General features: G+C 39.8%; 1 protein-coding gene across 4 annotated transcripts in view; it reads left to right on the forward strand.

Moving 5' to 3' along the window:
• Nucleotides 1-2,416: 2,416 nt before the first annotated feature.
• The window catches only part of NUP58 (nucleoporin 58), a 35,627-nt gene continuing 23,819 nt past the window's right edge, over nt 2,417-14,224 (forward strand). For 2 of the 4 annotated variants that reach the window (XM_050980815.1, XM_050980825.1), the window contains exons 1-8: nt 2,417-2,717; nt 6,361-6,500; nt 7,829-7,867; nt 9,256-9,408; nt 9,825-9,959; nt 10,472-10,582; nt 13,251-13,275; nt 13,701-13,766. In XM_050980815.1, coding sequence (XP_050836772.1) covers nt 2,605-2,717; nt 6,361-6,500; nt 7,829-7,867; nt 9,256-9,408; nt 9,825-9,959; nt 10,472-10,582; nt 13,251-13,275; nt 13,701-13,766 — 782 coding nt within the window. In that variant the 5' untranslated portion in view covers nt 2,417-2,604. The remainder of the gene's footprint in view (nt 2,718-6,360; nt 6,501-7,828; nt 7,868-9,255; nt 9,409-9,824; nt 9,960-10,471; nt 10,583-13,250; nt 13,276-13,700; nt 13,767-14,224) is intronic. The other 2 variants (XM_050980819.1, XM_050980828.1) reach the window with 1 other exon arrangement.

Here is a 14,224-nt window from a genome sequence, read left to right on the forward strand (position 1 = left end):
ATAATCCACACAACAGCTGAAAAGCAAGGGAAATAAAGGAAGAGGTGCTGCTGTTGAATTAGCAGCCACGGCGAAATCACTCTCACACACGTTCCCATCACCAGGTTATTTCAGATACCTGCCTGCCTCTATCCTGAGATACCTGAAGGATGACCACTCTTCACTGACTAAGATGCATAACTAAAGTCACTCAGTGTCCACCTAGATGTAAAGAAATAATATTAAAGCAAGGTAAGAATGAGAAGTTAGGGAAGACTCTGTTGTAACTTCTGGGATTGGTCAATGGGCTGAACCAGTCTTCTCCCCCAAGGGAATGCCCAAGAACCATACCCATGGGTCCCATGGCGTTGAAAGGAATAAGACAAATGTGTCTTTACAAACAGACCATATCAATCTGCTTGTAGATAGGGCTAGGAACTTATAGATAGGGAAGTTACAGAAGAAAATATTAGTTCTAGGAAATGTTACTAATCAACACAGACTGTTGGTCAGCCAAGGCCGTATTATATTCTTGAACCTAGAAAAAAGAAACAAGGGCTTAATAGAATTATGAAGAGTTTCTTTTTCTTTCTTTATATTACAAAAGAAGGGTGCATATTAAACAGGGGCATAGAGTTGGTGTGAAAAACGCCAATCACTTCTTTTTAAATGTTTAATAGTAATAAAATGGTTATAAAATTAGTAATATAATTATTAGAGTAATAAAAATTTGGACAATTAGGATTTAGAAAAATACGAGACAATAAGAACAGAGTTACGGAGGGTCCAGGTACCTTTTTCTGGGCAAAATAAGCCTGAAAAAAGACACGCATAAACAGAGGATTAACCCTTAAAAGCAATAGCCTGTTGCATATTCATACACCTCATATATGATGCATAAATTCCATTCAAACCAAGGATTTTGTCTGGTCAGTGTCAACTTCTTCCTCTTAATCCTGAAGGCATCTCAGGGCTGAGCAAGGCAGGAAGAAGTTAGTTTCTTCTGATAATGGAGCAATAAATTCTCTTTCTGTGAAAGATTTAGGTGTCCTCTGGCTGCTGTCTGGTGGGAGTACCTCATTCCTTTATTTAAAAAAATATCCCGCATACATAGTTTCTATTTTAACATTATGTTATAACCTAAAATTGTATTTAACACACTACTTAAAAGAATCAATACAGCATAACTTTCTAACATAACACATATAATATTCATTTTAAGATTTGCGAAAAGCCAATCGTAAAATATGCATTTTTCACGGTAGGTGTCTTGGGAAGTCTGTACCTTCCGAGTACCTCAGCCAGTGGAGAAAAAGAAGAGGGTGACTGGGAACTTACGATAAAAGGGGGCTGCATCCCCCAACAATTTTAGAGACCTCATGGGAAATGCCCCACAGCCTCTCCCTTTATTCTAATAAAATTACAGGACTCCTCTGTCTCCTTTTTTGACATAAACTTTTTGTTGTAAATGATCAAATCGGCAGCCAAAGTTATAAAAAAATTTTATAAATTTATTAGATCGACTACCAAAAATAGAATATTATGAAACCGCCACAGCCAAGACAGCGTCAACCCCAGACTTTGACGCTGGGTGAACCTGGTTCAAACTGAGGTAGTGTTTCACACCAACTCCTCCAGGTAGCCAACTTATATACAGTTTATTCTGCCTGGAGCAGAAATGACATCACATTTCTGTAAGTCCCTACATATGTATAACGGGGACTGTACAGATTCAGTCCTGTACACAAGTTAGTCCATAGGTTTGGATGGCTGTCTGAGCTCCTCGAAATTGTCTTCTTTTCAGTTGTAGCCAAGACTTCGCAATTCCTCGATGTAATCTCTTCCAGGTGCTATTTTGTGAATGTTCTGGACATTCCTCTTTTGAATAGAAAGGAAAGCCCTGCTTCTGGCCATGGGGGTCAGAAGCATGGTTGGATCTTTATGATTTTTATACAGTTACAAAGCATGAATTATCTCTATCATATATTACACTTTGGCATCTTGGATTAATTTTCCGAACAATGGGGTGACAGTAGATGTTGGGAAGTGAGCCATTCCCTGGTTACACAGGCCTCTGCTTCAGTCTGTGAGTCTTGCTCATGGGGATATTCCTGGAAGACGGCTCTTTCTATTGTCCCTGGAGGTGCTTAGTAGTCTCCACGTGCTTAAGCAGGGCCACTCGGAGCTACTTGCCCAATACCACGTACAGGCAGCTTTTAAAAATCACTAAAGATTATTAGAGACCCCACCACCACTTATTTGGGCAACCTGGTGAGTGCTCGGTCAGTGTTTCCTGACGTTGCGATGGAACCTGTCAGTCTGTTCCACGGGCTAGCCGCCCTGGCAGTGCCGGGACCCAGGCCGGACGCGTGGCTCCCGCGCGTTGCTGCCCCTTTAAGGGCCGCCGGGCCGTCCCGTGGTGCACTGCGGCGGGCGCGCGGAGGGGAGCGTGGCCGGCGTCCGTCCGCGCGCTCGGTGCCGCCGCTCGCTGCGCAGGTGGCGGCGGGCGCGATGCGGGGCTGAGGGGCCGCCACCCCAGCACCGACCCAGTCACCCAGCGAACCGGCCCTCGCCGCGGGCTCCCGGCCCCCCTCTCCGGCTCTTCCCGCTGCTCCCGCCGCCGCCATGTCTACGGGCTTCTCTTTCGGCACGGGCACCCTGGGCTCCACGGCGGCTGCCGGGGCAGGAGGAGGAGGAGGAGCAGTCGGGGGTTTTTCCTTCGGAACCGCCACGCCGAGGTAACGCGGCGCCCCCGCTCCTCTCGGTTCGGCCGTGCCTGCAGCCCCCCGCGGCCTGAGGCTGCCGCGTGGGCCCGGGCCCGGCCTGAACCAGGGCCCCCGTGGTGCGGGGGGCGGGGGCGGCCCGTGCGTGTGTGAGTGAGCGAGTCACTGCCCGGGACTCGGGACAGTCCCGGCCGCAGGGCCCTGGGTGCTCCGTGTCTGCCCCGGCCTCCCTTGCCTTGTCTTCTTCTGCGCCTGTGGCAGAGACGTAGGGCGCGATCTGTTCAGCAGCTAATAATTAAGGGAGTTGCTCTTCTTATTGTGCTTTGCTTTGGCTTTGGATGCCTCCCTCTACGGTTCAGCCTGCCGCTCTGAACGCAGGATGTGAATCAGATGTGTATCCAGGTTTCTCTCAGAAGTCAGCCCGCGTCTGTGTCCGGCTCTGATGCCAGAGCCCACATGTTCAGTGTCCAAAAGATGTTCTATATATGTTCTAGAAGTTAAGTTCGGTTTATCCCTTTCTAGAAAAAATAACCTTGTATTCGGTGTATAGTATCTTGGAGTAAAAGGAGAACTTTGTGCGTGTGATGTACAGTAGACTCTGTACTCCAGTCGTTATGGTTTAGACTTACCTGTTATTCTTGTTGGTGGTTTTTTTTTCCCTCCTCCATTTTCTGTTTCTTTGCACTCAACTGGTCTAGGAGACCCTCTTTATTCTGATATGCTTGCAGTTGTACCTCTGTTGAAGATCCAGGCTGTTGTGGGACTTAGCGTCAGAGACTTTCCCCAATGTAATCAAAATGGATCACTGTAGTGTAAACTAAATGGACAGAGATGGTTAGTCAAGGGAGCTTCGCTTAAGGTGCTGTATTTGGAAATACCTGTTAGAAACGTCAGGAAATAGCATTGTGAGATGGAGAGAACAGAGCATATGGATCTGAAGGACATCTGTGTAATTCTTGGATTAAATTGCAGTATTGCTTCTTTGGGAGCCCATAGGAGAGGGAATAAGATTTCTGAGTTTGTTGTAATAATGTAAATGTTGTGGTTGTGACAGATTGATGACTTTCTTGTGTTATTTCTGCTTGGTTTTGGAGGAGGGAGATTGTTTGGGGGTTTTGAGTTATCTTGTGGTGGTTTTCTGTGGTTTTTTGTTTTGTTTTGTTTGTTTGCTTGGTTTTTTAACTTCTGCAGTAAAGCTTACGTAGACTTCATAAGGAGCTTTTCCTCTTTTGCTTCATGCCTTCTTAAAGTAGGTTTCCTATGATTCAAACGAGCAAGTTAAATTAATATTTGTTCATTTAAAACCATTCTTCTCAATGCACTGAAATAAGAGAAACTCTTTTGTCTTGTTGATCTACACTTTAAAAAGTGCGTATTGAACTTACATGTTTTTGTTTGGTGGGGTTTTTTTGTGTTCCAGCTGGCTTTTTTATCTCTTAAAAAAAGTTTAATAGGTGCTAAATAATAGCAATATGATGCTCTGTGTTTTTATTAATTTATTTCTTTTTACAAGCAGGACCAGTCTTCAGGGCTGTTAGTCAAAGAAACTCATAGAGGAAGGGGCCTTCTTACTGGATCTGCATCCCTGTGAGATAATTTGCTTGAGAACATGTTTAAGACTGTAAGAAGAAGCTGTTCTTCTGAGCTTGGTCTAAGATGATATTGCTAGGTGTTGGGAGAAAAAGAATTTGATTGTCTGGTCCAAACATAAATGTTAGGTGACCAAGGATTATATTCTGGTGGCTGAAAGCCTCTGTGGCATGCAAGCCTATCTGTTTCGTGTTTTGCACCAGCAGCCTTTCAGATACTTGCACTCTTTTTTTAGTTGGTGTTCTCTTATTATATGCTTTAGCTAGGGCAGTGTTTCATTCTAGTTCTAGAATTAGAGTTCCGATCTGACTTCACTGACCTGAGCTCCTCTTCCTTCCATCTGTGTTCTTCTGGCCCATGCATTCTCCTGCTGGTGAGAATGCTGCCATTACTTCGTTCCTACATTTTGGATTCCTTCTATTTTGAAAAATGGCCACTTCATTTTATTTGTGTTGGTTTGGGGGTTTTTTTGTCCTCCTGTAGTGCCAAATATCACAGTTTGTACCTTAGCTTTCTCCTGTGGGAATGCTGTAACACAAAAAACTTTCACAGAAGAGTCGTATACTGGGAAAAAAAATGAGACACATAAGCTCCTGACTAGTGAGAGAAGCACCATGTTGTATGTTTAAGTTTTCAAGTAGTTAGGTCATGGTGCTGCAGTTTGGTTTGTAGAAATTTTGGGAGGTAAGACAGCTGAAAGACTCTGGATCCTGTGCGACAGTTAGTGAGTTTTTGTCCTTCTAAACTTCTTGGCCACTCTGCTTCCCAAATTACTGCCTAAAAAATAACTCACACCTAGTTCTGAACTTGCAGCCAACTGGGCTTGCCATGATCAGTTTCATTGATAGCTTGAAAAGTTCTAATTCGAGAGCTAATTGTACCTTTTTTGGTATGGATTTACTTTTGTGTTTGACTTGTTATTTTAGGAGCTGCCCTCATTCACAAAGAGAGAGGAGATTAGGGAGAAATGAGAGAATACTGAACATCTAAAAGATAAAAGTCCTTGGTGAAGTCTAAATTGCATTTTGCTTCAGCCTTGCACTTAAGTGTTGTACTTAAGCAAAATGTGTTTGTGAAAACTGAACGTTTTTTCTAAAAAGGCTCACAAATAGGACCAGGAAGTTACTACAAATTAGTCATCTGATAAATTATTCATCTGATCTTTCATCAAATAAGAATAAAATTTTTAAAACCACAGACTCATCTGGGTGCTAGTAGCTGTAATTTCATTGGCTGGAGATAACCATGATTATTGTATTCTCCTGTGTTCAGTGTTAATTGTAAAGCTTGTTTCCTATTTGGCATGAAGTCTCTAAAATGTGTAGTCACCCAAAAGAAGTATTAAAGCCTTCATTTTCCTAGTGATGACCAATCTGATTCTTTCTGTTCTTTCTCTTCCCCTTCATCTGTAACAGTAGATCTGGAAGCTGTTTTTCTGTAACTTTCTGACAGGTAGGCAGTCCGAAAAAATACAGTAGTCACATGGTAGGAGTCTGTGCAAAAGGATAGCATTTTGGTTAGAAAATTAATTCTTGCTTCAGTGTGTTTTGATAGTAAGATAGGGTAAAGCTGTGGTGTTGATGTGAATGGTTCTGTGTCTCTGCTAATCACTTAAGAATGAAAGAAAACAACATTGGTTGAAATTTCTGGTCAGAGATAACTAACTGGACTTGTAACCTGCTTTGAAAAGATCATACAGATTTGTTATCATCTTTGTTCTTCCTCTAGCATTTGTTCTCTCATTTCAGTAGCATGGGGAGAAGAATTAGGCAGAACGAATGAGATATCTGAGAGAAAAGTTTTAATTTCCAAGTGGTCTAGTAAGATCTGTCAGCTCAGCAGCAGCTGAACAAATGCTGGAGTGAGTGTCAGGGAAGCAATGGGAGTTACAGAGCTGTGGAAGGGGGAAATGAGCTCCACTGTTCAGTAGCAGTGTGCTTGGACTCTGTCTTGCCTAGCTGGGTTGTTTGTGGGAAAGTGAATAATGGCATCTGAAAGAAATTGACATAAGGGGGGAATGTTTTCATTTTGAAAGAAAATTACTGCTAATAGTCTTATCTTGTAATAGCTCAACAGGAGGACTTAATTTTGGAACCCTGGGCTCTTCCACTGCTACAGCAACTACATCGGCTCCTTCACTGGGTTTTGGGAGTGGACTTTTTGGATCAAAATCAACCACTGGCTTTACACTAGGAAGCACCAGTACAGGTAGAAAAGAATTCTTGTACTGCAAGTTTTGAATTCAGCAGTGAAGATATAAATTATATTTACTCAAAAAAACTGGGTCATACTGAAATGTTTACTCTTTTACAGTCATTCTGTAGCTTAGAATATTACTTACACAATTTTATAAAACTGCTTCTTTAAGTAGTTTGAAAGATCATTCATTAAGAATTAAGTGGTACCAGTGCAGCAGAAACACAACTGCAATTACCAGAAAATTTCCTGAGCTATGTGTTAATTGTTCTGTAGTTTGAATCCTGGTGTATTTTAGAAATCTTAACTTTTCATCCAGGATGCTCAGAATTGACTTAAGATTGAGATATTTTTAGATTTTAGAAGTATTTTAAAACTTTGTGAGATTGTTTGTTTGCATTTGTAATGCAATACTTGTAATTCTACAGTAGTGAACATTTCTGAGTTTGTTGTTTTGGGGTATTTAATGCAATATGCCTGAAGGAATTTAATATTTTCTTAGGTCTCTAATTCAGCCTGTGAACACCCACAGTTTCTTTCAGCAGTAATGGAGTACAAAATTCTAAAGCTTTCCTGACAGGTTGGGGTTTTTTTTATGTCAAGCAGACATAAAAATGAATTTTATTTTGCTGCAATAATGCTAGATAAAATGGTCTTTTTCTTCTTGTATGCTTATATGAGTAGATGGGGAAAGTTCAAGGACCAATCTACTAAAAATAAAATCAGCAATAGACTGAAAGCTTGTATTACTGTGGTTGGCTACTTTGGGGTAATTTTATTTCAGTGAATCTTTTGATAATCTAATCAGATGGTTTTTAAAATATGAAATGGCCTAACACTGAGTCCAGAATAGTCTCTTTAAATTACCAGTGGGGCAGAAACCTTAAACAAGACAGGATTTTACAAGGACTTTAGACTCTATAATCCTTTTCATTATGCTGTAAGTCTGCTGATTTGCATGCTGATGTTATGTACTACCATGTTGCTAAAAAAATACATGGTAGAATTACTAGTTTTCATCTTTTTTTCTTTACTTTATTTGAAATTTCAGATAAAATACTGCTGTGTTAACATCAGCTTCACTGTTAGCAGCTCCTTACAAAGACAAGCTACATTTTTTGAAATAAGTTGTGCTTTAATTTCTGCTGCTGGTGTTTACCCATACTGTTTTCTGTGTTAATATATTATTTTTCAATACACTACAGAAAAAGAACTTGTGTAGTAGTTGTCTCATAATGTTGCATTAGTTCAGAATTTTGTTTCATGTTTTTTACTGTCACAGCTTCTCTGTGGCCTTCTATTACTGTTCTTACCCTGTTCCTTTGTTCTCATTCTTAAAGCAGGAACAGCAACAACTATTGCTACAGGACTGACATTAGGTAAGGACCTAATTTGGATTTTAATGTTACACAGACAAAAAACCCCAAGAGTTAAATCTTTCTTGTTGTGTATAGAGCTAGTGATCATATGTTAGCTTTTTCCCCCATTACTAAATGCTGTTTGCTTTGCAACCCAAACGTTAAGGCTGTAAATCAGAATGGAGCCCCATTCTTACTTGTTAAGGGATTCATTCTTGTACAACAGTGACAGTCAGAAGTTGGACTTTGTATTTATGTTCCCCTAATGAGTTTCATCCTTCATCAGACGAAAGGGAGATCTGTTACCAAAGAATTATTCATACAGAATCTCTTGGTCTAGTGAATCCTGTGTGAATGTGTTTGTTTGGTAATTATCTCTTTAAGAAGAATAAAGAGGGTTGAACTGGGAACAGGCTTTGAGAATATTTTTTGTTTCTCTGATCCATATGTGGTGAGTAAATTTTAGTTGTCATTGGAAACACAGGAGTATATGGGTTGCTGTTAGCTTGGTTTTGATTTTGTTTTCTTTTTAAACAGCAGCTGAGGTCCGAGGAGTAACTGAGTTTGATTATCACTAATGTTAAGGGTAGAGGTGCTACAAGACACAATGGGGTCAAAAAACTTAAAAAGCCATACTATGAATAAATAGGAAAAAAGAATAAAGAAGGAAATCAAAGGGGCAGAAGGAAGAAGCAGCAGCTAACCCAGACAAGACTGTGTGATACATAATCGTATGTGGAAGGCAATACTATGCAGATGAACATTATATTCTTTTAACTAGCTGGATGAAATTATGTCATCCAAAGCAGTTACTGAGACTACAAAGTATGTGCTTGCTGTTGTGGTTTGTGTATGTATGTGCGTTCTCCTTTACTTTGGAATAGGGATTCTAGAATGTGAAATGTGTTCTTACCATGGAAACAGCAGGAAGTAGAAATTGTTTTACTTCAAAAATGTTTAAAAGCAAACTTTGATATTTTTCTTGTTTACAAATTGAAAGGATATGTGCATTCATTTTGGTGTGCACATCTAATTGAGAATTTGTAGACTGTATTTTGAGCAGTATTGTTTGTAGCTCCATTTTCCAATGTTTGTGTCATCTACTTGATGTGTTTGGTGGAAGTAGGTTTTTTTTATACAGTTTTAGGACTGCTAGTAGATAGAATTGCCAGTCCAGAATTAAAGCCCACTGGATCCCCAGGAATTCTGGAGCAGAAAATGCTTGTGCAATTGATGTAAACCACTGAAATTCTTTAGAAAGTTCTGTGAGAATGTTTTACTTGATGCAATTGATCTTTTGTGTTGTGTCACTCAGGATGGTTAAGTGAGAGCAGAAGAGGTGGTGAGTTTAGCTTTCATTCTCAAACAGAATGTTTCAGGAGTGATAATTGGTTTTGGATTTCTTCTAGGCACACCTGCCACCACATCAGCAGCTACCACAGGCTTTAGTTTAGGTTTCAGCAAACCTGCAGGTTCAGCCACACCATTTGCTTTACCTGTTACTTCTACCTCAGCGGGTGGCCTGTCATTATCATCTGCTCTTACATCAACGCCTGCAGCAGGTAGGAAGCTCAAACCACCGTGGAAATGTTATTGTATCATGTGTCTTGTGTAAATATTTTAATGTTAAAGCATTGACATTTTAGCATTTTTATATAAAAATCAGCAGCATTTACTAGTTCAATTATGCTGTAAAATAAATTCTGTCCTAGGTTCTAGAATCTGTTGTGTTCTGGGCAACTGCCGCAATTTTTGTGTACTTGCAGGTAAACATGGACTAAATTAGGGTTATGAGGTTGCAAAGCAAAATAACATGTAATTCAAAAGGCTATGGCTTTGTGTGAAAACTCTGCAGGAAATAAAAACACTTATTATCCAATTATGATGAAGATGTTGTTCAGACCTTCCAGTTATTTTAGATTGTCTATGGTGTATTTGAAGGCAGTGTCTGCATTAATCTGGTTTCCTTTCTCTACAGGAACTACTGGCTTTACATTAAATTTGGGTGGCACAACAGCTCCAACTACAACTGCTTCCACAGGCCTTTCCTTAGGAGGAGCCTTAGCAGGCTTAGGAGGTTCACTTTTCCAGAATACAAGCACAGCAGCAACAGGTAAAAGTTCTTTTAGTTTTTCTCCTGTCTCAAAACAATGACATTTAATGTGTGATTGTTCGGTGTAAGGTTTGGTTTATACAAAATGTTAATACTGTGGAAGTGTAGTTTTTAACAGTGTTACAGTTAAGAACAAGGTTGCTATCCGTGGACAATAAAAATGAAACTGAAATATTTGTCTCCTTTCTTATTCTTAAATTAATTTTTACTTAACAGTTTTCAAAAGTGAAAATATAAGGGAAAGTTTGTCATTCCCATAATTGGCTCGAGGAAGTTGATCATATATGGGAAGAGGAGAATGAGACATGACTACCTATGGAGAGGTGGAAAGCTCCTTATTTTTGATGGGTTTTGGTCTGAATAAAATATTTCACTGTCAATGTTGTTGTCAGTGTCACTGACCTCATTCTCATTTCATAGCTTCCCTTTTCAGCTCTAGAGGAAGAATTTGTGCTGTGTTGTAGTCTTGATAACACTGCAAAAGGCAAAAATACTGTTTGGATTTTTTGTAGGACTTGGGCAGAATGCTTTGGGTTTGTCTCTGGGGACAGCTGCGGCTCCTTCAACTACTGCCAGCGAAGGTCTTGGTGGCATTGATTTTAGCAGTTCTTCAGACAAAAAGAGTAAGTTTGTTTTAAAGCATTTTTTTATATTGAGAGAATTATCAGAACACTGCAGCAAAGACTATTGGGTTAGGAGCGTGGGATTAAAGTTGACAACTTTAACTTCCCTCTTTCAAAGGCATTTCAGTTGATTTTGTTCATATTTTGCTTGTACAGCAACCAAATGCCTGTTTGCGTGCATATAAGCTTGAGAACCAGGATGTAAATCCTTGAGCTTATTGGGAGTGAAGACTGAGGGCTGCTTGCAGGGATGCCATCACAGGTTTCTGCTCTATGCCACATTGTCACTAGAGGGGGGAGCAGAGCTATGTTTAAGTAGTGTGTTGCAAATATGATGAGCACTGGTTTGAAGCTACTGTTGTCCAGCTGTAACAGATTTTAAACTTGTTTTTTTTCTTTTGAAAGCCTGCACAACTAAAGTGTTGTAATTTTAGATGTTGCTCTTCAAAACTGTTTCTGGGGGCATGTAGTGATATGTGATGCGTTCTGTCAGGTTGTTAAAACCAGTTATAAAAACTTCTGTGAGAGCTTTAAAGTATTTAAGTAAAGGAATATTGAGCATTGACATATGGATGCTTGTTAATTTGCCTTGCTTTTACTGAGGAATCTGTTAATTTAGTACCTTTATTTCATTCAAGACTAAAATTTTGAATTAGGTATGCCAGCAGCTAAAAGGGAAGAAAATATATAAGCTCCACTAAGCCAGCTTTAGAGAGTAGCATAATTTGTGGAGAGCTAGTTCTTACTTGTAAAAGAGAGGACATGTTGACTGTAAAAACTGGAGTACTCTAGATGATGTTGATTGTTTTTAGAATTGATTACTGAAACTTGGGGTAATGAAAAGGCTCTGACACTTAGGAGATTTCCATCAGTATAATGTTAGGATATCACAACGCTTCCATAATATACAAGTATCATAAAATAAGGACCAGAGAGCCACAGAGTGAAAATCGACTTTGGCAGTAATGTTGTTTACTTCACCTGTTAGGGTGGAAACTTAAATGAGTAACTTATTCCCCTGTATATTGTATAGTGGAACTGGTGAGTTGGACTATTGCTGCCAGGATGAGCAGAGATCCCTTAGCTAAGCAGTGGGAAATGTCAAAGGAGACTTTTTTTTGGAGATTTTAATTCAGAAATGTTCCCCTTAATGGCCAGTGCTAGCTTAAGCAGCCCTTAGAAATATCCCTACCTGTGTGCTGCTACTTAGTTCTGTCAGTTCAGTTGTTTGAACTGCTATATGAGGAACTGCATTAAGATTTGAGAGTGGTGGCACCATGATTATGAGGGTTATATTTCCCTTTTCCTCATGAAGCAAAGGAAGGAGGTGATATGGCTATGAAATAAAAATGCCCTAGCAATCCCAGGACTAGCCTGTGTTCTCTCTTCTGGAACTGGTAATAAAAATTTTTGCTTCTGAACATCTAGTAAATCTGTAAAATATGGCTGCAGGGAATAAAAACCTGTTCTAATACATATTTTCTTCTTGTATGGCTAAGAGAATGTTAAAAAAAGTAAAATCTGAAGCACTTACTTGCCTAGAAAGCAGCAAAATCTGATGTCAAATTTGTGTCTTGTAATTATTGTGACATACAGCAACAAATTCAACAAGAAGAAGTGTCTGGAGTGCAAAAGCAAAGTGTGCATAGCTTTCTGCCTATTTTTCAGATTATCAGAGCAGACAAAGTCCTAAATTCTGGTGTTTGTCCATCATGCTTTTCCCCCCCCAGTTGCATGTAGATTTTTTTTTCCCATTAGTAGAAGGCATAAGGAATGGTTGTGAGTGCAATCAGTCTAAAGTCCTGGGTGACTGCCGACAGTTTAAACAGATGTTGCTTCTAAAAGTAGTACTTTCTCCTGGCAGGAGCACTGACTTGTGCAGCTTCAAACATCTGTGGTACTAGCATTAGCTCTGTAGCTGCTTTCTGCCTTTGTGGCACTGACAGGATGTGAATTAGATTCAGCTGAAGAAGGTGAAGCCTTTTTCTTGGGCGGAGTGAGTGCTCTTCCTAGCAGACTGCTGTGGGATGGAATGCAATTACTGCCACAGCCATAACTAGAAATAGCTGTGCCCTGTGTTATGCATGATGCTGTTTCCACCTCTGTTCTGTCACTCAGAGGCATTTGGCATCTTGATCCACAGATGTGCAGTTTAAAGTGTGTAGGTGGCAGGTAAGCAGTAGCATTTTCAGTTCAGTAAAATCTCACTCACTTCTGGACTTAATGCAATAGCAGAATTCTTTGAGGAAGCTCAGTGGGCAAATGTTCATTGCCTTAATATCTGAGAGGAGTCTGCCATTGATGAATTTAAACACTTGAATGTTTTGTGGGTTCAGATCGAAGTGAGTTGAGGTTGCATGAGCAGAAACAGATTTCTTATGAAACTGCAGCTGTTCATGCGTTTGTAGTGACTTGTGTAGTGACACAAAAGGTTGTTACTCTGAGTGCCAGGAAGTTAGCGCTTCAACTGTTGAGCCATTGTTCCTGAAAATATAGCTGCCTCTGAAGGAGTTGTAAATTAAAGCCCACTTTTTCTTACATCTAGCCTAGTCTGTTCTGCTTATCATGAGAAATCAACTAGGTTGTAGTCATTAGTTCTTCCTTAAAATCTCCTTGTTTTGTTTGTTCTTCAAAGCTTTATTTATAACCTACAGTTTTTATCTTCTAGGTGACAAAACGGGAACAAGACCAGAGTAAGTGTCAGATTTTCTTTATCTTCCTTGTTGTAATAGAAAAAAACGAAACAAATATTTTCACTTTTTTGCTGATTTGATATTGAAAAAAGATCTGCATAACCAACATTTGCCATATAGGTAATTTAGTAATGTTTGGTCATGATTTTAAGCAGTTCTTCCTTCAAATGCAATACCTACTGCTTATCTGACATCTGCTATAGACTGATCATCTGATCTGAAAAGTGCTTTCTGCAAACTTGCAAAGCTTGAACCCTGGCATAGGATCTGTGTGCGTTAATCCAAGTCACTCCTAGTTGCAATATTCATGCAATGAGTGCAAAATTGTGTAATCACTCACCTGAATGTTTTAGTGATATTTACTTGCCATGCAAAAATGTTTGGCAGTATTGACGGACCACCTAAACATCCATTGTCTCTCGTAGAGATAGCAAAGCGCTGAAGGATGAAAATCTACCTCCAGTTATATGTCAAGATGTAGAAAATCTACAGTGAGTAGTGGTTTTTATTTATGATAGTTGTTTAGCGAAAGTATTGTATACTGTTGATGCTTTGTGACAAGAACATGTTCCTGCAGGCTGCATGAAGGATAAGTTATTAGCCCAGGGCCTCTCAGCTTTGGGAACAGAATGAATGAATAATTCTAGTAGCTGAAGTCTTAGTCTAACTTTCATGCATTTTTTTCAGTCTAACTTTTTAATTCATTTATGCAATTGGGTCTGCCCAACAATATGCTCTTACCCATCTCTCTTTTGGAGTATTAAGCCTGTTGCACATGCATAGTGAGCATTGAACCTTATATCCATATTGCATGTGCATCATGGATTTTCTATGGAATAGAGAATTTAAAAAGTCTTCCCTCAGGCAGGAAGGAAATGGTTTGTGGACTGGGCTGCACGCCTTGTATTTTTGAGTTCAAAGTGGTAATTGCTTTGACACCGATGCTTAT

This window comes from Serinus canaria, chromosome 1 (genome assembly GCF_022539315.1).
Source record: "Serinus canaria isolate serCan28SL12 chromosome 1, serCan2020, whole genome shotgun sequence".
NCBI lineage: Eukaryota > Metazoa > Chordata > Aves > Passeriformes > Fringillidae > Serinus > Serinus canaria.